At 38.6% G+C, this 27,027-nt stretch overlaps 1 protein-coding gene across 5 annotated transcripts in view; it reads left to right on the top strand.

The window, feature by feature from the left end:
* The window catches only part of PRRG1 (proline rich and Gla domain 1), a 32,667-nt gene extending 7,774 nt beyond the window's left edge, over positions 1–24,893 (top strand). Inside the window, exons 1-6 of one of the 5 annotated variants that reach the window (XM_040530836.1) lie at positions 2,073–2,191; positions 2,275–2,307; positions 8,789–8,838; positions 12,321–12,603; positions 13,071–13,231; positions 20,943–24,893. In XM_040530836.1, coding sequence (XP_040386770.1) covers positions 12,510–12,603; positions 13,071–13,231; positions 20,943–21,467 — 780 coding nt within the window. In that variant the 5' untranslated portion in view covers positions 2,073–2,191; positions 2,275–2,307; positions 8,789–8,838; positions 12,321–12,509 and the 3' untranslated portion in view covers positions 21,468–24,893. Of the gene's footprint in view, positions 1–2,072; positions 2,308–8,788; positions 8,839–12,320; positions 12,604–13,070; positions 13,232–20,942 lie in introns of those variants that run through there. The other 4 variants (XM_040530854.1, XM_040530846.1, XM_040530828.1 and 1 more) reach the window with 4 other exon arrangements.
* The last annotated feature ends 2,134 nt before the right edge of the window (positions 24,894–27,027 follow it).

Here is a 27,027-nt window from a genome sequence, read left to right as displayed (position 1 = left end):
TTAGCTGTTTTAGCATACGCTTCTAAGAACTGGATCAACCCAAATGTCAGCCTGGCGTTGTGTGTTGTGCCAGGAGCTGGGGTGAGATGCTATGGGAGGTGTCTTACGGCAGAGCATGGGCAGAGTGATCCATCCCTTGGTGTTTTGCTGGACTATCAGCTGATGAGGATCTTCCTGGGGTAGAGGATACAGCTGGAGGTTGTGTGTTGCAGGAGTTGCCAAATCTACATCCATTTGTTCATTTTTACTTTACTTTTTTTTTTTTAAACCATTTCAATGTTTGTCCTCAACGCTGTCTTGCAGCAGCAAGTTCCCTAACTTTAGCGCTATGTGAAAATTAAGGTCGTTGTACTTATTTACATCCACATCAGCTCAGGTCAGTGGGTGCCCTCTTGCTTCTCCTATCGTGAGAAATAATGGAGAGCTGTAATGTAATTACCTGCTAGGTCACAAGTGTATAGCCAAAAGACCAATTTACCCTGACAGACTGTCTATGGTCTGATTAGATCACCCGAAATGTCTGCCTGCTTTAAAGTGAGTGGTTTGTCATACAGTGATTATTCAAACACAAAGGTTTTTTTTTCCTTTTTTCCCCCTTTTTTTTTTAAGCAGCACGTCATTTTTAATCTGCATACATCCCAGTTTATAACTGGAGTTGGAAGCTTTTGACTCATATCCCTCAGTTTGTCATCTGTAAAGCAGCAGTAGATGGTTTGAACTGCAAAGTGGAAGTTGGCTTGTTTGTAATTTACAAAACATGCAAACGTTTCATTTGCATGGAATCAGGAGCACAGAACAGGAGGAAAGTAAAACAAGTGCACGTTCAAAGCTGCTTCTAGTTTAGGAAGGTTATGGGTGAAAACACTCTATAGATGAAGCAGTCTGCAGCAATTCTGATACAGGTCGTGTGGTTCTTTTCATGAAAAGAGCTAGCAGCTGCCACTTTAATAGTGTGGAATAAGAATTTATCAATGCATTATTTAGAACTTCAGCTGCCTGTAAATGAAAGGCAGAAGGATCATAATGGAGTTTCCCTGGCTTATTATAAATTGACTTTGTGTGCTTCTTTATTATTCTAGAAGCTGGTAACAGAGATTGGAGAGAAAGTTACTGAAAGTGTGTATAATAATGGTGGTCATAAACCAGATTTTAACTTTGTAGTCTCTAATAGTAGGTTTCCACTACACGTGGGGGATGCTTTTTGTCTGTCCTGTTTTTTTGAGGTTGTGGGAGGTGGCTAGGTTACCAGGTTAGCTGATTAGCGGTGTCTTTTTTTTCTTCCCCTCTGGTCTTTCTGAGCAAACACTGGCATTTCAGATTTTTAATTCTTAGATTGGGCCCTGTGGTGTCCTGTGTATTAGCAATGCTGTTGGTTTTTTTTTCTTGTAATTAGTTTTAAGTGTGTTCAACACATCACTTCAGCTGAATTTGAATAGAGTTTAGTGGGTTAACAAGGTTGAATTCTTAGAGCCAGAGCATTGCTTAATTTCCACAGGGAGCACACAGCTTTTGAAGATAAGAAAAGCACATAGATGGCTTAAGAAATCTGGTGTACTTTTTTTTGTTTCCTTGTTTTTTTGTTTTCTTGAGTTTTTATTGTTTTGCCTTTTTTTGTTGTCATTTTGCTTGTTGGTGTTTTTTTGTTTTGTTTTGTTTTTTTCCCCTCCATCTGTAGATAAGCCTGACATTTTTGGGTGATGTCCTAAAAATGTGGGGTTCTGTCTGGGAGGTGTTACTCCTAACTAGCACCCCAGCGATTATTTTCTTGCTTGAGGGAGAGTCTTGTGTTACCTCTGTTTTTGGCTACTTGTCTGTCAAAGTGATTCTGTAGCAGCACCGCAGGAAGTTTTGCCAGACATTCACTGCTGTCGCCTAATGACCTTTAATTCTTTGCTGATGAATGGTTTATCCAGAGCTTCCTTCCTCAAAGCTTCTTAACTTCTTTGAGGGTAGTCATACGCTACATACACACTAGACATATCCGCAGCAGCGTTTTGGTTCAGATTAGGAGTGTGCTATGGAAGCAAAACTCCCAATTGTCTCCACTTTCCGTGCTTTGGTTTCTCATTGCAGAATCGTTTCAAAGCAATCAAACTGAATTACTTTTGGATGAAGATAAACTGAAAGATGTGCTCTGAGAGCATACCTAATGCAGTCTGACAACCGCACAATATTCAGCCCAAGGAATCAAGTAGGAGCTACTGCAAAGGAAGATCTTTACCATGCATGTTGTGTTAATGTTGGGTCCTCATCACCGACTGTTTTGTTTTTCAGACTTACCCCTATTGCGCTGCATTCCTCGCTAACGTGAGTATAGGCATCGATAGAGATAAATACAGGGCATGTAAAGGTTATTATCCATGTTGCAGATAAGAGTCCATCTATTCAAGTCTTAAATTAGAATAGATAGTATCAAAGTAGCTGACAGCTTGAGTTTGATTTGGAAGCCATTACTTAAACAGCAATTAGGTCGTGCAGCACCAGAACTATGATGAAGCTGTTTTCCTGTCTGTCACCTTTTGCACTTTTCTACTTCAACAGTCTGAGTTCTCTTCCATTCTCTAACGTGTATTTTTGTGACCCACCTGTTAACCAAAGCACAGTATTCTCAGACACCTCCCTTGTGCCGGTGTGCTATTTCCCTATTTTCATCTCTCCAACTTTTTGGCCTTGGCAGCTTGCAAAGGTCTGTTCAGGCTGGGACTGTATGCTTACCGCCTGCCTACCTCGTGCTGGTGAAAATGGGTAATGATTTACAGTCATCAAAGGCACCATGCCTCTTGAAAGGCTTCCACAAGTGGGAAACCCCAACTTATACTTCACTGAGAACATTAATGGCTTTTCTCTGTTCTTCTTGGTCATCAGTATTCGAGGAAAACTTGCGGGAGCACAGAAGTAGAAATCTGCGTCAGATTTGGTTAAAAGGTACTGGGGAAGCAGAAGTTAGAATGGTTAGGTAACACAATATCACTAGTTTTGATTCCATACAAAATCAGGATAAAAATACGTCATACTGTGAAGGCTATGTTTAATCATGCACCATTCCCAATGTAAAAAAAAATAGAGAAATCAATTATTGCAATATCAACATTTAAGTGGGTTATCAAATTAAATACTCCAAATTTGTGTTCCCAAAGCAGGGTGATAATGTCTAACCTAAAGCAACATTTTTCAATGGCAGCTTCCAGAAAATTAAAGTGTCTGGGATGCTGCTATGTAGGCTGATGAGAAAGGCATGGACTCTTGAGCATTTGTACAGTTTTGGTTTCAATGCTGCTGGTTTTGTAAGTATTCAGTTATTTTTCCCAAGAACTGCCCAGATGGTCCCCATGCACTTCAAAACAATGAAACTAACCAAAGCTCTGCCTCGCCAAAGGGAGAGTGGTGTTACTTCTCTGCACAGATGTCGTGCTCGCCAAAATGTGTGTACTGGGAGATTGTTCTTGTCTGGTTTTGAAGGGCAGGGGAAGGAATAGATGTCTTAACTTACAGTAATTCCCTCTTTGAACTGGGGGAGCCTGGGAGTAACCAGAGTACAGGCAGCCAGAACACTATCACAGCTTTAAAGTGACAAAAACACACTGAGTAAAGAATGGGTAATGAAGCTGAGGCAGAAACTTGGACTTCGGCCTCAGCCATCTGAAGCGTTGCCCAGCTGCAGTCATGAGCAACCCGCTCTCTGTCAGATGCTGCTCTGCGTGAAGAGTTGTACTTATCACACTAGTTCTGTGAGCGATGATTTATTCTATTGATTTTAAGGCATAATGGCAGTCTGCTAACTACAAGCGTCTCTTAGTGATTTAGTCTGTGGTTTCGGTCCCTGTGTAATGAAAATTAATGTGTTATAACGCTGTGATTGGATAGCATCTATAAAGCTGAAGGGGTTTTTTTCCAGTTCCATTTCACTCTTACCCTTGTTCTTTGTAGTCTTGGGTGGGGTGAATCTTGTACATATGACGGTAGTTTCCGATGGGTTTCATCCCTCTTTATTCCCAGCCTGATTCCATGGCAAACCCTGCTGTTCCAGACAAATCAAATTTACTAAGTAGAGGCTTCTCCCATATCCTTAAACTGTGGACTTCCTGCTTGGAGGAAAAGCAATATATTTCTACAGTGTTTGAATACATATAAATCCTTGTGTGCACTTTTCCTGAAAAAAAAAGTCTTCTAAAAAAACGGTAATGAGTAAAATTGTAGTCTTCTGTAATGCTTTTTTCCAAGGATGTAAAAGCCAAACATGGTGGAACTAGGATTTTTAGGTAAGCACATCCCACATTTTGAATACATGGCAGTTCGAAAGTTATTGTCTGTCTTCCTGTGTAATTATTTACTGTTTTTGTTTTTTCTTCTAAACAGACCTCCCACAGGAGTATTTTACTTGTTTCACTGCACACAATTTAGGGCTGGGGACTAGAAAAGAGTTGTTTATTTTTGGACTGAACATCTGATGTTTTACTTAGCAGTGTCCCTTGAATGTATTTGCTTTTATAAAATGCTCCAGAAGAACCTAAATATTTATAGTATGAAAAATTTTATAGCTCTGTGTGGCATCTGGTTGTAAACTGTGTCCCAGTAGTCTCATTAATTGTACAGGTTACAAAACTGAGCTTAACAACTGTATCCCCTGTTACAGCTGTATTGCAGAATGGAGAGGAAAAAAAAAAAAAAAAAACACACTTCCCCATCCCTACCTGGGTACTGGAGTGCACGTTTGTCCCCTGTTGGGAGAAGAGCCTGCTGGCCTTAAGTGTTCGAAGTCCCTGTTAACGCAGCAAGTGAGAAATGGAGTGAGGCAGGATATTGCCGCTGCTTCACGTTATCCCTTAAGGATCCTTTCCTTCAGGACGTGCTTCGTTCTTGATGTTGTTTTTCTCTAGAATACGTAACAGACAGTGAGCAAGAATAGCAAAGGCAAATTGGACTTGTGTCCTCTGTCAGATCCTCTGCCCTTTAATGGTATGTGGTGCACACAGGTTTCAATCTAACTTGTGGGCAGGAAATGTAGCCAGGAGAAGAGTACCTGCTGACAGAATATGGTTATTTTAATAAATGCAAAAAAATCTTGCAGAAATATTATCTTGGGCCAACAACGTTTGTTGTTGAAATTAGTTATCCCAATTTATGGGATACGCTGCATTGCTAGAATATGACTACCAGCTTGGGAAACGTTTGTAAAAATATTCTGTGATTCGTGCTTATACATAGTGTGTTCAAAGTGTGAACACTTCAGGATTGAGGAAAAAATACTTAGGTTAGATATGGAAAAAAATGTGCAGCTTGGTTTGTTGCTTCAATGTTAGCTTCATAAACTGTCATGCAAAACGCTTCTCGGTGAGATGCTACAGCCCTTTGGTGATGAGCGCAGTAGTGCTGGTAAATAGCACAGGCTTCGATACATCTCCTTTGCTGTCTCATATGGACTGTATAACTCGTTTTATTTCCCATTGAGTCTTTATATTTTCTATTAGAGGTGGGTGGTTCATCGTTTTAGGGTTGTGGGTTTTTTTCGTATTTTTTACCGTCGTACCGATGGTCAAGTGTGTGCTCAGAAAAGATCCCCTGTTGAACAGTTGCTGGTCAGATACGTCAGCTTACTGCTGAGCTCAGAATTTGATGCTTAGCTGTAGCACTATCCATGCTGTCTACTGTATGACTGACTCTTGGATGAAGAGTGTTTCCTGATATAAGAAGCATTAGTGTCACTAGTAAGATATTATCTGTGGCTACTTTGTTCTTGCATTGGTGTGTATGTGTGTGTATATATAGAAATATATAAGAAAAACATTGCTCTGACACCATAGGACCATCCTAGCCTTCAGTGAGGTTCTTGAAGACTAAAAAGCAGGAAACTAAATTTAAAAAGTTGTGAGGAGGAGGAAATGAGTCAATAGCAGGTCAAGATGTTCCTGTAGTGTTGCCAACCCTCTTCAGTTTTATTAGCTGGTTTATGAAGGGAAAAAAATAATAAAAAAAAAAAGATTCATGTACTTGTCTGCATTCAAACCCTTTTTCCAAACAATCTTTGAACTGTTTAGTCAATTTGAACCAAAACTGTCGGGGGTAGAGGACTGAAATATTATTAATCTCTTTCCCTTTGGGGGAAGAGATGATTAAGTAGAGGGCAAAGACCCAAGAAGTTCTTCTGTAGTGGGAAGGTCTCTTGGGTGAGCTGAAGTTTTCTGTCCTGCCCATACAGCAGCAGGGCAATCAGTGCCTGGGTCCCGAATCAGCCTCTTGCCCAGCAGGTAGTGGGATGCAGGAAACTGCCCGTGAGCTGTGGGAGCTTAGGGAGAGCAGGAGGCTGGGAAATGAAGAAGCTTGGGCAGATACAGAGAGGGGTGAGGGAAGGCAGGGGAGCGTAAAAAAAGAATGATGCACATTTGGAGGAAAATTGGTATAATTGGTTTGAGGGATCTCTAAATACTTGTCATTGCTGTAAAAATCTAATGTAGACTGCTGAAGGGGAGTTTCTGCACCACAGTGACTGGAAAGATGGATTTGATGTCTCCTGGAGAAGGGTGCACTGATTCCTTCTGTAATGAAGGAAGGGTGAGAAGATCTGTAACTTCTGTGTTTTGCTGCCAACTGAGCGAATCTTTATTTTATCACTAGTTCATAATATACTTGCATCAACTTACAATGAAGAAGACAGTTTTCTTTTTGATTTTTCCTCTACTTGTTTCCCACAGTTTTACAATCTGTGTGTCAATATTCTGATTTTCATTCCCAAATATTATGATGTACTAAGCTCCTTATGCCGGTCGCAAAGGCAGCACTGCACACCTAGACAGTATCAGACTCAGCTCCCCGTGGAAAACTTCCCTTAGCAGGGAAGAGGGATGTCAGGGCCCACGTTTCCACCAAACCTCCCTGTAGGCAGAGCCATCTAGTTGTGACTCAGTGAGTGTGGATGGGGCTGTATGTTTTTGCATTTTCTTAATTGCTAATGTTGAAATCCATATCCAAGTTATTTGTTATAAGGCTGAAATATTAAAGGCTAACCAAAATTTAATAAAATAAAAAGAAGTTCCTGTTAGAGGGAAGAAGCTTGGCAAGATTCATTTCATGTACTGCGTTACAGCAGATGAGCTGAGGGTGGGAGGGGGTCTTGCTCCTCTATTGCTCTTAATGCTATTTGAGGAGCTGTTGCAAGGAAGCTGCCTGAAACTGGAGGATAATAAATGGGGAGAGAAACTCACGTTGTATCGGACGAAACAAATAGTTACCAGTAAACAGATTTTTTGTGACCTGTTTATTACTAAAAGTTTGGCAATATTTTCAACACAAATATTTGGGTTGTAAAGATGGGACTAACCAGAAAGCTGTGCTAATTTCAGTTTTATTGAACAAGCGTCAAAGATGTTTTTGTCTTTGCATAGAGTAGTCTGCTGAGAAAAAATAAGGCTACTGGAGGAGACTGCATATGTCCTGAAAAAAATTGTAAGCCCTCTGCTTCTGTTACCCTACCATACTTAGGAATGATATAATAAACATGGTGGTGAGATTTCACTGCTTTAATCTTCACTATTTATTTGCATTTATTTACCTTCGCAGAGACTTGATGAACTTGCTTTAAAATCGCTTTACTCCCGTGTCCCACATTTCCTCTAGTCCCAGTCCTACAATTCTGTTAGTAGACCGGGATGTTTCTATAGAGCTCCATTCACTTCAGCAGCATTTCTCACAAGTATTGCAGCCTGCTCTTGCTAGACAAATTCGTGTTGGAAGGGCTGTGCTGGAAGCCTTAACTTTCCCTTTTTATTACAGCAGCTACAGCCAACACTTGTACACTATTAACACTTTTTTTTATGGAGATGTTTGCCTGTGAGGTTTTGGTTTTAAGGAGATTGTGGGCAGGGGTACGGAATGATATGTTGATGTGTAACTTGGCCTCTGAAGTAGAACTAATGCTAATCTTTAGGAGTTGGTAATTTATTAGTAAAAAATCTTTAACCTCATGTGGTGTTCTACCGACTTGGTTAGACAGCTGCACCTCTCTAGCCCTTTGCTGAAAGCTTTTATTTTCTTAACTTTTCTCATACTAATGAAGACTCCAAGAAACTGAAAACAGTCTCTCAGCCGGCTGTTGCGGCCTTCAGGTGTGGCTCTTGTTGGCTCTCTGCCTGGTGGGTACAAGGAGCTTCAGGCTTTTTCTTGCCCGAGTGCATCTTTTGTCTGTTCTCCTTCCAAGATGAGCTATAATGTACGTGTAAGTTCTTGTAGGCCGGGCTGGGATCCTTACATGTATGGCAAGTTCCTTTGCCAAATTGCAGGTCTTGTTCTACCCTCAAACTTAATGCAGGCATCCCGTTTTAATCACTAGCCTCTGAATTTGCATGTGTTCATTCGGATTTCAAAAATCTGATCCATAGAGTAGAGGTAATGAGTTGACATGATGTTCTCTGCAGAGTGAATTTGAGTCTTAGATAAGATACAAGTGGTTTAACCTTTTAAGTTGATTTGGGTAAAACAGAGGTTGCAGATTAGTATAAAATGATACACACCTTGTATTTCATACCAGTATCTTTGCATATTCTAAATATGAAATGCTTTGAAAAAGGTTGAAGCATTCACCCTTTCTCAAGAGTCATCATTTGCTGGATAGTACTCTTATAGTACCAAGGCTAATATGTATGCAGGAGTGATACAACTCAAAAGGGGATAAATCTTTACCACAGGGTTTCCAACACTATTATACATTTCTCTCAATTCCCATATATTATTATAAACTTTTCTCTGTTCATCATGATTCACAAACTCAACAGGATGTTTCCTCTTTCGTTTTCAGATTTGATATTTGCAAGTTCTGTGCCTTGACAGTAATCATCATGGATAGTGGTAAGTTTAACTTCGATGTGAATGTGTATTCTTTACTTTTCCCCGTGAAGCTTTGAAGCTTTCCCCATGAAGCACTCCCCCCAAATTGTCCTCCACTCAAAATCCAAATCAATTTGCACAAAAATTGTTCTCTGCTATCGAACTGATTTTGGTATTACATATGACAGAGCTCTTTGTCCATACTAAACTGAATTGGAATTGGACTACTGTTCTGACATATATATTATATGTGGACCGTAATAATGAGCATCACAAACTCATTCATGGACCTTTGAAACCTGGCTGCAGAGCAGAGACTGCAGAGCTGATTTTCCAGCCTTGCATCCTAAGCTTGTTTCAATAACTCTAGGTTCTCACAGCAGAAGTCCGTCTTTAAGCTTTATAAGTAGAAGATCAAAATGTTTTTCTTTGCTCTCCCCTGTGCAAACCAATTATTAAGATCACCTACAGAAAGACTCACATTTATCAGTAGCTGCAGCTTTTTATTTAAAGTGAAATGCTTACTTCTAGTATTTGCTAGAGGTTTTAATCTGTTTGGGTGTTGGTAAAGAGTCAGAAAAGGGGAGTGTCAACAGCAGCCTCAATAGAGCTGGCTTTGGTGTCCACAATGCCCTTGGCTTTGCTTCTGCAGCATTTCTGTGTATCAGGATACTTTTCCCACACTGCAGCTCCCTATTTCTCTGTCGCTACAGACCTGAAGCCAATTTTCTTTGTGATAGCTTCAGCTGGCAGGCTGAGACGTGTTTACCCTCACTCATGCCCTTGCCTGACTCTTCTTGATTCTGGTTGACCTTCATCTTGCTAGAGTATCTATTCACTGTGTGAATAGAAAACCACAGGTTTTCCTGAGAATGTATAATAAAGTGATCAGACTATATTACTCTTTCCAAAAATAATGTCAGATGAAGACTTTGAAAAGGTTTTTTTTTGTAGCTTTCTGATACATAAGAGCTTGCTAAAAAACAAGTATTAGTTACACACAGCACTGAGTGCAAGGATGTTTGAGAAATAAATGTATTCCAATGCATTACATTTGGTAGTTGTATACCTTCATCTATATTCTATAAAAATATGGGGAGGAAGAAGGGATTTTAGATTATTTGTTTCTGTGTCTATCTTAATTAAACTCATCATTATGATTTTTTCTTTTATCTGCATTTGTTAGTTAATCTCCTTAACAAAGTGAAAAAATAAGTTAAATTGTACTTCTTTTATTCTTGCCATGCCATTCTTCCCTAATCATTTTCAGCTTTGTAGTAACAGCTGCAGTGAATTCAGCCACATTATAGCTTGGTTAGGTGGACAATCCAACCCAAAGAGTTTGTTTTTTTTTTTCACACCCTCCTGTGTAATTATGACAGAATGTCTCCATGATGACAGTCATAGAATACTAAGAAGTCAACGTGGTTTCTGCAATATGGTGCCACTATCTCTCTTTATAGGATTCATTAGGCAATGAGTGATTCTCATTAAATCACTGTATTTCAGTCAGTATCTCCATCAAGATTGCTTTGATCAGTGCATGTTTTTGTTTCCTTGCAGCCTTGGTATTGACTTCTCAATAAGGATTTAAAGTCATTAGGGGTGTGCAGAGCTTTAAAAATGACAGATCAAAACAAATGAACAATTTTATATTTCATTCTTTCCAGTCTTGCAGGGTCAAAAGTCATTTCTGGTTTGAACGGAGCATTATTTAGCAGATACATTCAGGGTTAACATGGTGTGGGGTTTATTATCCTTAGTGGGCTTTTTTGTCTTTTTGAGATATGCATTTTCTATACTGTATTGTGAGAGAAGAGAGGCTTTCTGAATGTGAATTGCTGAACAAAAAAGGTGAATTTTCTTCCATATTGGCAATTCTTGAATATTGAATTGTTTTAGTGCTCTGCTGTGCTTTGTCAATGCATTTTGCAGCAGAAATGTATGCTTTTCTGGGTTTTTTTTTGGATTTTTTTGGAAAACTAAACTATTACCTAGAAACTCATGACAATATGTAGTGAATGCAATATTTCATGGTATACGAGATTTTAAACCTTTACTATGTTTGCTTCTTTGAGAAATTGCAAAGTGCATGTAGAAACAAAGATTTGTACTTTCTTTCTGAGAGCCAGAAGTTTCAAAACAGAATGTTGTCAGCTACCTCTGTTTTTCTGTTTCTTTTCCCTCTGCATCCAGTGCAAAGCTGTCGTAGTTTTGTTTTCTATTTTCAAAGATGGATTCCATGTGTGAAATGAAATTCCCTAGGTTTTATCCTTTGAAGGAAGGGAAACTGTTGATTTAGAGTGTGTTATCTACTCTTCAGTGACTCTGCTTTTAAGAGTGTTTTGGCTGTAGCTTGTTCTACTTCAAGAATGCCCGCAAGAGGAGTTGGTGAGAAGTACTTAGAGCATGGGCACTTCATCCCCATACACGGCGGCATGCTGGCTTCCTGATGTTGCCAAATCCTCCTTCTCATCACTCTCCGTGATTGCTGGGGCATGTGGAAGGCAAGCTGGTTCTTCAGGCCTAGAGGGGAGTCAGAAGGATTGTGCGGGAAATAAAGAAGCCATCTTTTTTTTTTTTTTAAGAGACTTTTAAAAATTAATTTGTGTTGTTTATACTATGTACTTACACAGTAAGAGGTGCCCTTGCGTTCGTCTGTGGTGCTATTAGAAACCAAAATTGCAGTAGGAGCAGTCGTAGAGTTGTATGCACTGAATCTCTGGCAGCATTATGAATAATGTAATTTGTGTGGTGCGTGCACATACCACATGTATTCAACTGAAAGTGTAGGAATGACTGGTATATTGGAGTTTAATCTTCAAATATTTAATCTTTTTTGAAAGGAAGATGACTGTCTAATGACTTACAACAAAGTACACACATCACAGAGACTTACCAGAATTAAATTAATGTGAAGTAGGTGAGCCTAATTGTGGTAGTATCTTCATTGCTGAAAAATGCTACCACGTCTAAGTTACGAGAAAGGAAAAGTATAGTGACCTGTCTTTGTAGACTTGCTGCAAATCCTATTTTAGTGTTCAAATAAGATTATTAAGGAAAAAAGTAGCAAACTGATTCTTAGAAAGTCATAGATAAATCATTGTTTAAACCACTTAGTTTCTGTCCTGCAGACAGTGAGAGTTTGTCTTCTTACCATGCTGGAGGTCCCAGGCTAGCTGTAAATGAACCAGTGCAGAAATGGTAGGATAGGTCAGGAAGGCAGAATGAGTGGGTTAGTATGGCCATGCGCTGAATAAAGATCCCCTATTGCTAGCAGTAAGAGGCCAAGAACGGTGTTGAGTTGGCATGACCTTTATGCTTCCTTGACCTGAAATACCTGGAAAATTTCTGCACCGTTCACTGCAGATACACCTTTTGAGTAAATCAGTCTACTGGATTTTGCTATGTGCAAAATCAGTGCAATATTCAGTTGCTATGTGTTACTGTAGAAATCATTTGGTCAGGGAATTTGACAGAAAAATTGATTTTTTTCCCTCCAGGAAAGGATCAGAAGATTACTTACAGCTCTCTTCTTTGAACAGAAAACTAAGGAAAGCAAAGAATACCTTTGTGATAACTGGTTGCCTTTTGGGGTTATTTGATTTGATTCATCAAATAGTGGGTTTTGTGTATGATTTAAGAAAATAGAGAGACTACTACTTCTACATCCCCAAAAGAGTTGCTATTTCATGGCTGACATTTCTGGAGTGAAGGCAGCAAGTCTGCTTCAAAGTTGCTTAAGAAAACAGATGGAATTAAACTTTGATAAAGGCAGCTGTTCTGGTGTGTATGACTAGGTAATATTCAGAAATATTTATGTCATCAAAAACTTCTGGCTGTTCTGGCTGTGATGCCCTCAGGCAGTTGCAGATACCTTTTTGATGTTCGCAAGCAGGTTTTGTTTGTTCTTTGTCATCTTAGTTTAAGAAATTACTTGAGCTGAGCATATGCCTGTCTGTTCTGAGCACTCTTCCTAGGCACAGGCTTCAGTCTTGTTTAAGCCTACATGAACATGATGTGGAACTGGGGTCCATCATGTTTATGAAGTAGCAATAACTACTGAAATTGTAGTCCCAAACGCTCATAATAGCGAACAAAACTAGCAAAGGCCTTTTATCGTATTAAATAAAGGGGAACACTTTGAAAAACGATTTTTGTTTCTTAAACATGCATTTTCTTTGAACAGTTTTACCATGAGGTTTTGGGTATCTATTTCAGTAGTGACCTTTCTTGTCTTTCCTTTTATTCAGTGTTCTTAGCAGAGAACAAAGCCAATTCTGTGTTAAAAAGATATCCAAGAGCCAACAAATTTTTGGAAGAATTAAAGCAAGGTGATATAGAACATGAATGCAGAGAAGAAATCTGTACCTATGAAGAAGCAAGAGAAGCTTTTGAAAATGAAGAAAAGACGGTATGTATTGATGTGCATTTGTAGATGGGTGAGGTGTTTTGATGTTAATTTGGGGGTGTGCTGAGAGTTTGTATGTTTTCTAACATTACACTAGATCTGTTTTTTTCATTTTGACATGGTTCTTTAAGCAATTAAGGTCTACAGTGGAGATGGCTAGACTCCACAGCAATAAATTTTGAATCTTTCATCCAAATTAAACTGAATTTGAAAGGGACAGAGTTCTCAAAGATAATTATGCTCTTAAAAAAAAAATAGCAGCTGAGAAGAAAAGGAACATGAATAAATACCCCCACTTGAGGAAACATGGACAAATCTGTCATTATGTAGTTTGACAGCACTACTTACCCAAAGAGCATGTGTACTGGTTTTTGTATCATCACACACTTAAGTCTGACCTACATATCACAGATGCTGTTGTCTTGCTTGGATGAAATGATGGCATTGGGACTATTACAGGGAATATATAGAAGCAGAGGTCGCAAGTGTTCACTTACCTTGCCCCTTAACTTATTTATGGAATATGTTCACATGAAACGAGCACGTGAATCAAAAAGTGTTCCATTTAAAATAGGCTTTTATATCCCATGTGCCAGCGTAGCTGGCCAAAGTGTTCAGTGGCCAGATTATTCACAGTCTTAAAAATAAGCAAAGATAAATGTCTTTCTTGAAGGTAACTTCTGCAGGCCCCCAGAGTGTGTTGTTAAGCAGCAGTGATCTAAAATATGGAAAGAATAACAATTTCAGTGCTGCTGTACGTTATGCAAGGGCAGTGATACATTGACTGGAATGAAGCAGATACTGCCCACACAGAATTGTTGTGTAAGTCTGTTGGCTTCTCTAATTAAAAGAAGATTGTGGGCCAATGGCTCTGAATGCAATAGCTGCACGTTATACCCAACATATCTTAAATTGCCTCCCAACTAATAAGAACAGTATGTAAGCTTTTGATGGTGTCATCTGACATATTTAATGCAAAAGTCAAGGATTTTTTTTCTAATTCAGGACAGACCAGATTAAGGTTTATCCTCAAATTCAGCCCCAATTTCAAAGTGAAAAACAAGTGTTAGAAAATGTGAGTCAGAAAACTTCTCTTCAAAAAAAAGTTTCTCTCTCTCATGTTTTTGCACAGGGAAATTGTGCAGGCAAGGCTAATGAGCAAAGTGGCACAGGGAACATTATGAACTTCTTTCAGAATTTACCCAAGTGATGTGTCCTAGCCTTCACTGGCTGTGTTCTATGTTTAAAAAAAAAAAAAAAAAAGTTATTGTAAAGACCTAATGGACACTTCACATTCTTGGCATCTTTTTGTTGGCGGTCATACATGGAAAGGTAGAAAAGGCTGGAATTAAAATTTTATTAAAATGATGCAGTAAGGATGTGTGGTGTATTTGCAAATGCTCTTCTTTCCAAAGCTTTAAAGTGCATGCACAGACGTGTTTTTTGCCTCTCAAACTTGACTTGGTGTGGCTATTCCTAATGATAGCTCATTGTGTAATTAACAATAGTGTGTACAATGACGCAACTTGTATAAAATCTAACACAGTATCACTAATAGCCTAAACATGTTCATCAGTGTTCGGTCAAACTGGTGGCCAGCACTGGGACAGGCTCCCCAGGACAGTGGTCACAGCACTGACCCTGCCGGAGTTCAAGGAGCATTTGGGCAACGCTCACAGACATACGGTTTAATTTTAGGTAATCTTGTGTGAAGCCAGGAGTTGGACTTGATGATCCTTGTGGGTCCCTTCCAACTCAAGATATTCTATAATTGTGTTGCCTCTCACTTCAGCTTGTTTTCCACTACTAAATGTTGAGGAACATGCTGTGTTTCGGTAGATACCCTTTCCCTTGCAGAAGTATTTGAGAAATACTAGAGTAGAAGTAGTTACACTTCCTGTTGTGCGACAACCTTTGTCACAGTGCAGAGGGAATTTCCAATGAGGTCCCGATCCATTATCCGTTTCTACTACTATATCCTTTTTGTTTAGTTGCTTAACTCTGTTGTTGGTACCTCGCTAGGGTTCCAAACTCCACTGAAGTGCAGTCATGCCTGACGAGCATTGTTTACTTAGGCTTTATTTGGTCCTTTATCTCACAGTTGAATCCATCCTTACAGCCATTTAATAAGACTTGATTTCTGGGGAAGTAGGTACAGTAGACTGAGGTCGTAACATAGTATGTTAATAATAACAGACATGCAATGATTTCATAGTATAGATAGATTGGAATTCAAAAAGAATATGTAGCTTATTTATCTCATGGTACTTTGTTTTATATAATCACCCTTTCGTATTTTTTTAATCTTGTCCACTTGGTTCTTTGTTTTTCTGCAGTCTTCTGAGGAGGTGGGCTACATCTGATTTTGTAACATTAAAATACCAAGCAGTCCCCTCAAGTTATTTTTGATGCATTGGTTTTCTCGGAAGTTAGCATTATGTACATTAAGTATACAGGCAGCTGTCATGAAAGTATTGAATGCCTTTAATATTGTGCAGCGTTGGGGACAATATCTTCAGAAGTGTTATGTAAAATGATAAAATTAATGATAAAGATGATACTATCAGGATAGTAAAGGCTAGAGCTGACAGGAAAGAATTTGCAGAAATGCGTGGTACTGATTGGGGGGGAATAGAAAATGAAATTCAATGTTGACAAATGTAATGCATACTGGGGAAAAGGGAACATTCCAGATATATATACAAATATATATATACATGTTTGCCTTGTGAACAAGATCCAAATTTATAAATCATCGGTGAAAACTTGGCTTAATAATGCCCAGCAGTCAAACAAAAACCTGAAAGTTAAGAATCCTAGTAAAGGCATAGAGAACAAAATGGAGAATGTAATTACACAACTGTGCACCTGCATCTTGAACATATCATGTGCAGCTCTGACCTCCCTATCTCTTACAAAGCAAATAAGTAGCTGGGGAAGTTCCAGGGGACCAGAGAGATGACTGAAGAGATGAAAATACCTGTATAACAACAATATATTGGAAATAGTTGAACCAGGGAACATGTGGTAGATGTCTGTAAGGAGTATGAAGATTGAACAGAGGTGAGTCGTTTGACGTTTTTCTGACAGGAGAGATAAAAAGGTCCTCAAAGGAGATGAGAAGATGCAGATTCAGAGCAAATAGAACCATCTCTTCTCACCATGGGTAGTGGATCCATGAACTGCTTTGCCACAAAATGTCATGGATGCTAAAAGCTTACCTAGCTTCAGAAAAGGAGGATATAAAAGAGTAAAATAATATTGGTAAATCAATCTGGGACTGTTGAATAAAAGGGATCAGCTTTGGCTGAGGGAAGTTTCTGAAGTACAAAGACATGAAAGCTGGGAGAGTATCACTGCCTGGCTATGTTTATGCTCTTTGTGGCAATCTGTGATGATTGTTGTCGGAAGATAATGGGTTACGTGAACCCTACACCTGATCTAAAGCTATTTATATGTAGAAGCTGTAGCATACAGAGAGCACTGTATGTGGTCACTAGTCCGTAGTCAAAGGTTGTTGGGAAGCTTAAAGATTTGCAGAAAGGTTACTGTGCAAAATACCTGGGAGTGACTGAAGCATGGATATTCATTTCAATTCCATTAACTTGTTTTTTTAAATGATACTGCATGAAGATTAAAAAAAAAAAAAAAAAAGTCACATCTTTGTAAGGGTTCTGTGTTTCCCACAAACTTTATTTTAAATATTGTAGAAGTTGCAAGATCCTCTGTATAACTCTTATCTAAGAAAACAACTCAAAATAAAAAAAAACACTAGAAAGCTTCGAAAGCAACTCAAAACTTGGTACCAGATCTAAAATGATGTGATCAAGTAAGGCTTCTAGCATCACTCTGTATCTAATTGTGAATGCTGGATAAATACCCAGAAGAGAAGATGTGAATTCTTTCCTGTCATCTGAAATTGAGGGCAGACCAGAAGAACACAGGGTAGCAGGTACTCTCACTTCCCGTTATTGCTTTGTTCATATCCTTTACCTACTGAATGCTAAACGCTCTTCTGATTGGCATATTATTAGTCCAACTTTAAAAGAAGTCAGACAATGGACCAAGAGTCATTTGAGGTTGACGGTGCTGCCAAATGTAGTAAAGGCCTCTGCTGAAATACACAGCAGTGTGCAAGACTCTTAACTTTCATGTGGACCCCTTGTTTAGTTCAGTGTTCAGATCCAGTTGACTGAAGTTGACTCTGTTCTGAATAGATAAAAATAGTGAAGTATTAGACATACAAGGGAAAACAAACCTGACAGCTTGTCTGTAAATGTCTGTCTATGATGTCTTTGAGAATTCTTTTTATTCCGGACTAGGTATGCTAAAGCAGTAAGAAATATGCAGAAAAATAGTTCTTGGTGGTAACTTATACTAGATGACGTTAAGTCTTTTCCATTGCAGTTATCTGATTCTGTGGCCTACTTAACTTAGTTTTTCAGCCCAGCTATGCAGTGCTGGAGGGTAAATGATTGCTGGAGTGTCCTTTTCATAAATCACGAGTTCATAGTTTTCTCAAGTAGAAAGACAGTCCTCTTTTGTTTTCTTGGTTTAAGAGACCAGCTACTATGGAAGGGAAGTGTGTGCTGTAAGCGTTCCAACTTTCAAATTACCCTTTAACTTCTGTATGAGTTCTACAGCTACCTCCTGGGATTTCATTATTTCCTTCTCTTCTTTTTTCATAGCAGATTGTACCAACTCCCACATTGTGCAAATTCATCTGAGTTCCCCCTGGTTTTGTTTGGTGATGAACATTATTTGACTCTGACCAGGTAGCTTGTCCTCCTTGTGTGCCATCACTTCACCATGCAGCACAGCTGTGGGATGACAGAGCAGAGGGGGGAGCTGCTTGGCAGCTGAGTAGCTCGAAGCTGAAGTATTAGTTTCCTGCACTTCCCATAAATTCTGGAACTAACAGTCTGTGTGGTTCGCTTTGATATTTGGCTTGCAAAACTGCAAGCTGGAAACCTTGGGTTTAATACACTAGCAAGTTCTTTTTTAAAGGGGAAAATTAAAAGAAAACATTTTTCATAGTGACTAAACAAGTGTTTCATAGCAGTTTTTCACCTGTGAGGAACTTTATTCCTTTGTCTCTGTAATACAGCCGCAGACCTGAAACACTGCCGTTTTCGGCACACGAGCGCGTGTCCAAAGTGCCTTGGAATTTCCTTTGCCTCACTTGTAAATGAAAGTAGACACTAAACTACTTTCATCTTTAAGGCAATTTAAATTCTTACATTAAGCTCTTTATGCACCTGTCCGGTCACACCATTAACTTGACCACCCCCCTGCCATGTAACCTATTCTGAACTGCCTGCCTGCCACTCTGGTGACAAGAGTGACAAGGAGCAATGCTGGTATTTCAGCTTCATGAACGAGGTACAGAGACATTTCTCCAGCAGATAACGCTGAGCTAGAAGTAGTGTGGAAACATTACTAAAATACCCATCACAGCTTCCTACCCTTACACTGGGAAGGGTGCATTTCCTCTGCAGTGTCCAACATAAAATACATTACAAAGGCAAAAACTGATATAATTTTTTTTTAATTTTCATCAAAACTACTTTTCTCTTTAAAAAGATGCACCCTTGCACAGTGTATTTGCTGACTTCCAGTAAATCTTTGCAGTTTTTGCCTCAGAAATAAACATTGTATATCATTCCTTTGCTGCTGCTGAGGTAGTAGAGCGGTGAAGTGGGAAGCTTGGTTTCCAGTACAGACAATAGTGGTTAATAATGCTAATCAATCTTTTTTCTGCTTTTTTAATTGAGAACATATTATTTATTCAATTTAAGATCTAGTTTGCTTTATTCAAACCAGCTGGAAAGGTAATGGGTAACAGATCTTCCTAATTGCCTATTGATTTGGTAGGGAAAGATGGAGTGTTTGGTTTTGTTTATTTTCCTTCCTATCGTGCAGAGAACCCTAGGCCTCAGTTGTGCAGCTAATTTCATTTTTTTTAACGTTAGTTTTTTTCCCATAAGCTTTTCCAAAGTCAGCACAGTTGCTCTGGGATTCACTGTGGAGCAGTGCATCCAGGCCCTTGTAGAGAGGTATTTAGAGGGGTTAGTCCTTCTTTCCAAGACTTGCTTACTTTGTTTGAAGTGAATGCTGCCTGACTTAGCTGAGATGATTTAAACCAGGCTTCGTATCAGAAGGGCACTGTGATGACTTGCTGGTGATGTCAAGCCTTGGAAATTAGGAAAAACACGTGATTCTGGATTGCTCTGGAATAAGCCTTTTTTTGGACCTTGCACTGACTGTAAGGGTAAGAACAATGTAATGTATTGCGTTTAAAAAACAAACAAATGTGATAGCCAGTTTTTTGTTTGTTTGTTTTTTCAGGCACATGACATTGTTCTTAACCTTAGTATATTCTTTGTATATTTTTAGAGTCATTGTGAGCATGTGTTTTACCCATGTTGTCCAGGTCCCAGCTTCGCACAGGGCAAGCTTAGCCTCCACACTAAAGAGGCCAGACTGCTTCTGAACTCACGCTGAGATCAATTTGGTGGCAATATTTATGTAATGCTGCTCATGTGGCAGCAGTTCTGAACGGAGGGGGGGATAGATCTGATTTGTCTGTGCACAAAGTCAGTCTACAACCTGAATTTACTAATAACTGAGAAATGACTATGTCATTTTTCCTGGTGAGTATTTTTTAAATACTTACATGCAGTATGTGTGTTATTTAAAGTAGATGCTAGCGTGAATATGAAGAGGTCAGGTCTCTGCATTTTTAAAGGAAGCTAAAAAGCTCAGGATTTCTGTTGGGGGGTTGTTTTTATTTTTTTGTTAAATTATACATTGCTATAAAACACAGGGGAAGTATTTCTTAATAGAGATCACACATTACAGACAACGATGACTACTTTTTTGAGGCAGGATATGTTTTCTTTGTACTAGCTTTGCACAGCATTCACTCTAGAGAATATTGGATGGTGATGTGATCGTTGTGCTCCTGCTTTTGCATATTAATAATACAGCAAAAAGTATTTAAAGTAGAAGTATCCCCCTTCATCTTTGTTTTCCCTTGTTTGTATCTTCACTTTTCACTGTTCCATGTATCTGTAGTTGTGTTGTCAAAGTTTCTAGAGTATAATAAGTAAGCCATGTAATATTCTCACATTGATGAAGCTATATTTAACTATAAAGAGAGGATTTGAAGCAACTCAGAATATGCTGACAACAATTGCTTTATGAGCCAGAGGATGAGAGAAGGTCTGATTTATGAAATGACAGTTCAAAATAGTTGTGCTTTGCTAAATTGGTCTGACATTCTGGAACAATATTTCCCTGTCAAATTGTATCAGTGCATTATAATTAAAAAATAAATAATAACTTTGAGCTTGAGTGGTGCTGAAAAATTTTGATCCACTGCATAGCTGATGTGCATGCAGATTAGATTTCTTGCTTATTCCTGTCTGTGTTACAGGTTTTTAAATATTAAGTGCCAATACAGGATTGTTATAAGTAGCAAGGAATTGGTGAAATAAAAAAAAAAAAGCCTTTTGTATCACTAAACACATCAGAAGAAAATTTGAAAATTTGTTTTGTGTGCTTATTCATACCAGTTCTCATTTTGATCATCAGTATTTGAAATGCCATTTTTTCCCTCATTCATTTGCAACTGATTGATTAAAGTGTTTGTTTTGTTCTTTTGTTTTTAACTGTCTTATCGTTACTGACATATCCCGTCTTGCTCTTCTAGAAGGAGTTCTGGAAAGTCTACAAAAATGGACTTCAGGGAGAAAGTAACACAGGACATAGCTGGTATTCATTTTACCTTGCATTTCCATTAATCATTGGCCTTTTTGTTATCCTCATTGTCATTTTTGTCATATGGAGATGCCTGTTTAAAAAGAAAACACGTAGACAGTCGGTGTACGTGCGTAGGGGAGCCCACGAAGCGATGGGTGATGGTGCTGTGTCTGACGGCAGAGATTCGCTTCCGCAGCCTCTCAGCATTGTTCATTCCCCACAGGAGGAAATGTATGAAGTCAGTGGGCTCTCTCCTGGAGGTCTGAGCTATACGGATGCACAGTCAGACTCAATATCCACAAGGCTGTCAAACTGTGATCCTCCTCCTTCCTATGAGGAAGCCACTGGTGAAATCAGTATGAGAAGAAGTGAAACTGAACAACATTTAGATCCACCCCCACAGTACGAAGACATTGTGAATTCCAGTTCAGCCACTGCAATTGCACTATCTCCTGTTATCACCAGTACTAAGTAAAACAGGAAAAATGCTATGGACTTTAAAAAAAAAAAAATTTACTAATCATTTTGTAGCACTTTATCTTGGCTTATTATGCATTTCTGTAATTTAATGGACCTGTATAATGAACTTCCTTTTTTGTTTAAGAATCACTTGTTTTTTGGGTCTTGGATTTCTTTTTCCCCTATAGCGGGTCTTAAACGGTAAGGAACCTGTATTGAGAGTGTAAGTGCATGTACAAATGTGGTGCTCTGTCGTACTTCTCAAAAGTATCTTTCCTTTGAGGGATGTCACTTGTTTTATTCCAAATGGTGTCCACATTCCCCACAAGGTTTGTGGAATCCCCTTCCCTTCTTGATGCAGAATCTCAGAATTGCCTGCGATGGGGAATTGTTAAGCAATGTTTTAGAAACTTATTTACACCAAAGGGGACTAATTTTTCAGTATTGCCTCTTGTATGGTCATTTCCTTTTTCTCACTTGGATTTTTACGTGCTGCGTCCTATCTTGGGCCTTTGGATGGCCAAGAGCAGTATGCCTTTGTGTTCAAACCAGTATATTAGAGTATGCTGGCTTAATAGCAATAATTTCAGAGCCCTAGCAGAGAAGGTGCATTCTAAAGCTTTTGCTTTTACGATTCATGTTTAGAAGCTAATAATTGAAGACAGTAATTAGTGAATTTAAGAGTACTTTTTTTGTGTGTTCTGCTTTTCCTTTCAGTTTTCCTATCTGGTTTTTATTCCTGTGCTCTAGGGATGAGAAGTGTGCATATTACAACTTTACAACTTGAAAATTCATGCAACACTAAAGAATGAAATGCTGAAGATTGGATAAAATCCTGCTTATTTGGAAGTATATACCAAATCTAGCATAGTCTTCACTGGGACCAGGGTTTTATCCATTATCCATAAACATATGAACCCAAAGGTATTACTCTCCTTTTTAAATGGAAAAAGGAAAAGCATTTGGTGTGTGGCTTTTTTTCCCCAACAATCAGATCCCCTTCCTAAAATTCTGATAATATTTTGCCTCTTGCATGCTTAGATGTACCATGTGTGCATCTTGTATTATAAGGGCTATAGAAATCTGTTGCAGGCATTTTTGATACCTCTTTTCAACAGCTTTGAAGTATTTATTGCTGATTTCACATTTGCTCATTCAAGTAAGGTGCTGGGAAGCATGGTAGTCTAGGCTGGCTCCAGAAACTGTGTGGCCAGCACGGCTTAGCTATGTGAACTGTAGAGCCTACCTGATGTCTGGCCAAACCATGAGGACCCACTGTGTTGCATTTCTAAGAACACAACGCAGACATACACCCAAGTGTTAGTTTGGAGTGACTTTTTGAGGCTGAAGAGATGTGTATTTCTGTCAGGCTTGATGCAAGTTAAAGTAGAGGCTTCTATAGAATTTCAACCAAGTGGTTTAGATACTGTTGATAATTCAGCTGATGCAAGCTGTAGTGTGGTGGTTCTTTTTTTCTGCTTAATTTAAGAGTTGATAATTCAGTTTAGCTTATCAATATTCATTTCAATTTTTTCTTCTCACACCAACGTAACCTGGCATTAACTTCAGTATTGTTGTTTTCTACTAATCAGTTAGCACCAATTGAAATGTATTTAGCCCTGAAAAATTACTGGGTTATGTTGGTTTTCTTAAAACAAAAAACTGAAGCAGTATTTTCTTCCAAATGAAACACCAGTGCCATCCATTTCAAACCACTGCTAATGTCCTCAGTTAATTTCTGAGATGCATGCTGGCATCTACTATCTCATGGCACCTTGGCCCATCCAAGGAAGTTTACAGAAAATTGCCGGAAAGAAATGTATGATCATACATGGATGTGCTTATACACACTTCTGTAAGAATTTGATACAGTGGATTGACAAATGAAGTTAGGATCCTGTGATTAATTTTATATTCTCATTTTTGGCAAAGAGTAGGCTACCTAAATTGTCTGCTGGGGTTCTTCAGTTGCAAAGGCAAATTTATTGGAGTTAATGGATGGAACTCCAGGCCAAAGTGTAGTAAAAAAGATGAGACTTACTTATATTTATTATTTATGACAGATATTGGGCAGATGATTACAACATATTTTGGGCATTTGTGGTAAGAATTGCCTGAATCTTGTTTTTAGACTGTCTGACCTTTTCTTTTGAAGTGGTTTTAGCTCTGGTGTAAAGACCTAAATTGCCACTTGTAGAAGTTAAAGCTCCTTTTATACTGAGCAACAGTTATACTGCCTTTAGCCAGACATTACCAAAACAAAGTGCCTCATCTCAGTCTGCAGGAGCCACCTCAAAGAGCTGGTATCAATGTCCATGCCATATTGGCGGCATCTGTGCCTGCCAGCACAGCTGACAGTTTTAGCAGTAACTTTTCTGTTTGGATATATGACTTTCATGTAGGAAATGCATGGAGATCACCAATTTCACATTAGGTCATTCAGCAGCTGTCTACCCCTGAACATGGGCAATCTGGTTTAGAGATGAGCCACCTTTTTTTTTTTGTTGTTGTCGTTGTTGGTCTGTATTCCACTACCAGTTTTAATGCCTTTGACACTTCAGTTTCTTAAGTAGAATATGTTGCTGCATCCTGGAGATACTTTTACATGCAGTGCAAACATGTTTGTCTTCCCAAAAAAAAACAACCACAACCAAATATCGAAAATGATCTGTGACTAGAATTTATTGGGCCATGCCTTTTCTGCATCCATGCGCGTGAGTATGAATGCTATTTTGGGCTATAAATTTAAGTCTTGGTTAATAAACTTTCATAAATAAACAAATAAAATCTGCATGTGCCAGTTATCCAAATGTATTTCCTCTGAGACATGAGCAGCTTTCTTCTTGTTGGAATAATGTCAAATTACCAAATATTTTGTTTTTCTTTGTGAAATGTGGGAAAGTAATTCAGACTTGTGGCTGGCTTTTTTGATCTGATTGAAGAATAAAATTTCTTTTGTAGTGGGTTTTTATACTGCTTTGTTTTTGAGGGCACTTGCTGAATATTGTTATCTTGTAATTGCATTATTATGCAATAAACATTATAAATTTCTCGTACTTCTCTGAAGGTTTTCCAAGTCTGAATGCTGTACTGCTTTGACTGATGACATGAACAGTCAGGATACTGCTTTTCCCACTTTTGAATGTAACACTAAATTTCATCTTATATTAGGACTCAGATGATTTACCCACTAAAACTATCTTATATTTAAGTGTCACTCTTTAAGAAATTATGGAAATGAATTGTGCTTAGATGATGATTAGCATTAGTGGAGGTTGTTCTGTCTTCACTGGGTGTAAATAACGTCTGATTACAGTATTGAGTATTTTAAAGGGATTTGGTTTACATTAAATTATCGTATTTAAACATTCTTGCCTATGTTTATAGAAAATTTTTTGTAACATTTGTTTTTGGATATGCTAAATAAAAATTTTTAAATTCCTCTAGTGCTTCAAAATATCAATTCTACACAACTGTAGTATTAACTGTATTTAAGTGGTGCTCTTTCAATTTCCATTGATTGTTAAATGTGCTTTATCAGTTGCAGTGAATCAATTATTTTCTTTTGATAATTTAAAATATAAATATAATTTTGGTTTTGGGTAGATTGATAAAAAATAGACTTTTGAAAGAATATCAAGGTGTGTGAATTTGGTTATTTTCCATTAAAGAGAAGTATTTGTTGTAGCTATAATTAAATAAAAGTCACAAGCAGAGAGGGAAGGCAGAAATTATTCTTTGTTACAACTAAAGGAAAGAGTACACTAGAAAAAACTGTAGTCAAGATGACTTAACGTCAACGTTGGCTTCAGCCGTTTGAAAGAATGAGTGCAGAATTTTGCATCAGCTCTGTGATTCATTCTGCAATGATTGAATGATGCTTTAATAGCAATAAAAAGACCTTTTATAGTGATATGTGCTAGAAACTAAAGATATCCATTCCAGCTGAGAAACTTTGTGTCATCCTTTCTCACTCAGCTGCTGGTAAATAGGATATGCCCCTGTTATTTTTCACTAGTTTACTATATGACTGGAGTCTGCTGAAGAGGTAAGTGAAGCATTACAGAAGGCATGTCATGAACACAAGTGCAGTTTTACACCAGTCATTTAAAAAAAAAAAAAGTGCAAACATAGTCACAAAAGTGCAAAAAGAGGAACTGTGTGCAACTTCCCAAGCTGTCATATGCGTGGTGTAGCACTTCACTTTCTTTGTTGGTGTTTTTATTCGCAGAGCTCAGAACAATGTCACTGGAACAGAGCACTGTTTGCAGTTAAGTGACACTTGCCGTGCATGTACACGTCCAGAGTCCTGACCACACATCCATCAGCACTGGCTAACGTGTTTGCACATGGCTCAATGCGTGATTGCCTCTGCCTGCCTGGCTTCTAGCTATTGAAATGTGGAGGATATAATGCTGAACTGGTATCATAAATCTTGGTGTCTATAAAAACCAAGTCATCACTCTAGGTTACTGGTGATGAATGTTCATTATTTGTTTCGTATGCCTTGAACACTGTTCCCTGTTGTTCTAAATCACACTGATAGATTCCTTTTTATCTTTGTATAATGTGAACCTTGTAAATATTTCCTAGTGCTGCCTCCTGATTTTTAAGAAAAGCCACGTTAGCTGAAAGCAGGGAGGTGACACCTGCACTACTTCATTGCTTGCTGCACATGCATTTGATTGATTTGCTACAGGGTAATTGAACTTTGAGCTTTGCCAAAAAGTTGAACTACACTTTTCTTCTTGCAGTAAGAGCTCAGTAATTGTATTTTTGACTTGGTGATGGGTTATTGAATGCTAAATAACAAGTCACTGCAAGAAAGTCCTCGTCTGTATTCTCTTGATTATATTATATTATGTAGCATTTGCTTTCCATTTAACTCTCTCAATGTTAGTAGGTGTTCTTTCCCTATCCTGTTTCAGTATATTATGCCATATAAACACACCAACTACTGTGCTGTTTCCCCCTGTCTTAGTTCTTGTTGTTTCTAAGAAAAAAACTTTTAGTATGACCTGCTGTTTTCTTCTCCAGCTGGAAGCTTTGTACATAGCTGCACGGCTCCTTGGGCTGGTTGAGAAGGTTAAAAACAAGAAGGAAACACACTCTGAAAATTTATTCATATACTCCCAGTAATGAAATCTCTGCATAAGGAGTAGTCTGTACCAGGCTGTCTCCCTGACCTTTCAGTGGCGTAGGATGTTTTCCCACAGAACAGACCCTGGACCAATTTCATAGGTCAGAGATCCGATTTTATTTTTTTCTTTATTTTCTTACGCAGTTGCCATCGCTGACACAATGAACAGCTCTTTGCTGTGCACAAGGATTGCCTTGTTTAGTCAACAACCGCTTGTTGCAAGGTCTGTATATGTGAGGACTTGGGACCCAGTCTTGTCTCCTTTCATGCCTTGCTCATATACCTTGCCGGCTTGGTCACACCTCATGCAGCGTTTCGGTGCTGGACAAACGTAAATGAGGGGTTGAATGCATGGATTTGTGGCCGGATACAGGCATCAGTCTGCTGTTACACAGTGTGAGGCACAGGCTGTTATCTGTGACCTTCTAACTGCAGT

The sequence above is a fragment of the Cygnus olor genome, chromosome 1, assembly GCF_009769625.2.
Source record: "Cygnus olor isolate bCygOlo1 chromosome 1, bCygOlo1.pri.v2, whole genome shotgun sequence".
NCBI classification, from domain to species: Eukaryota; Metazoa; Chordata; class Aves; order Anseriformes; family Anatidae; genus Cygnus; species Cygnus olor.
Note: the sequence above shows the minus strand (reverse complement) of the source record. Positions and strands in the feature narration are given on the sequence as shown.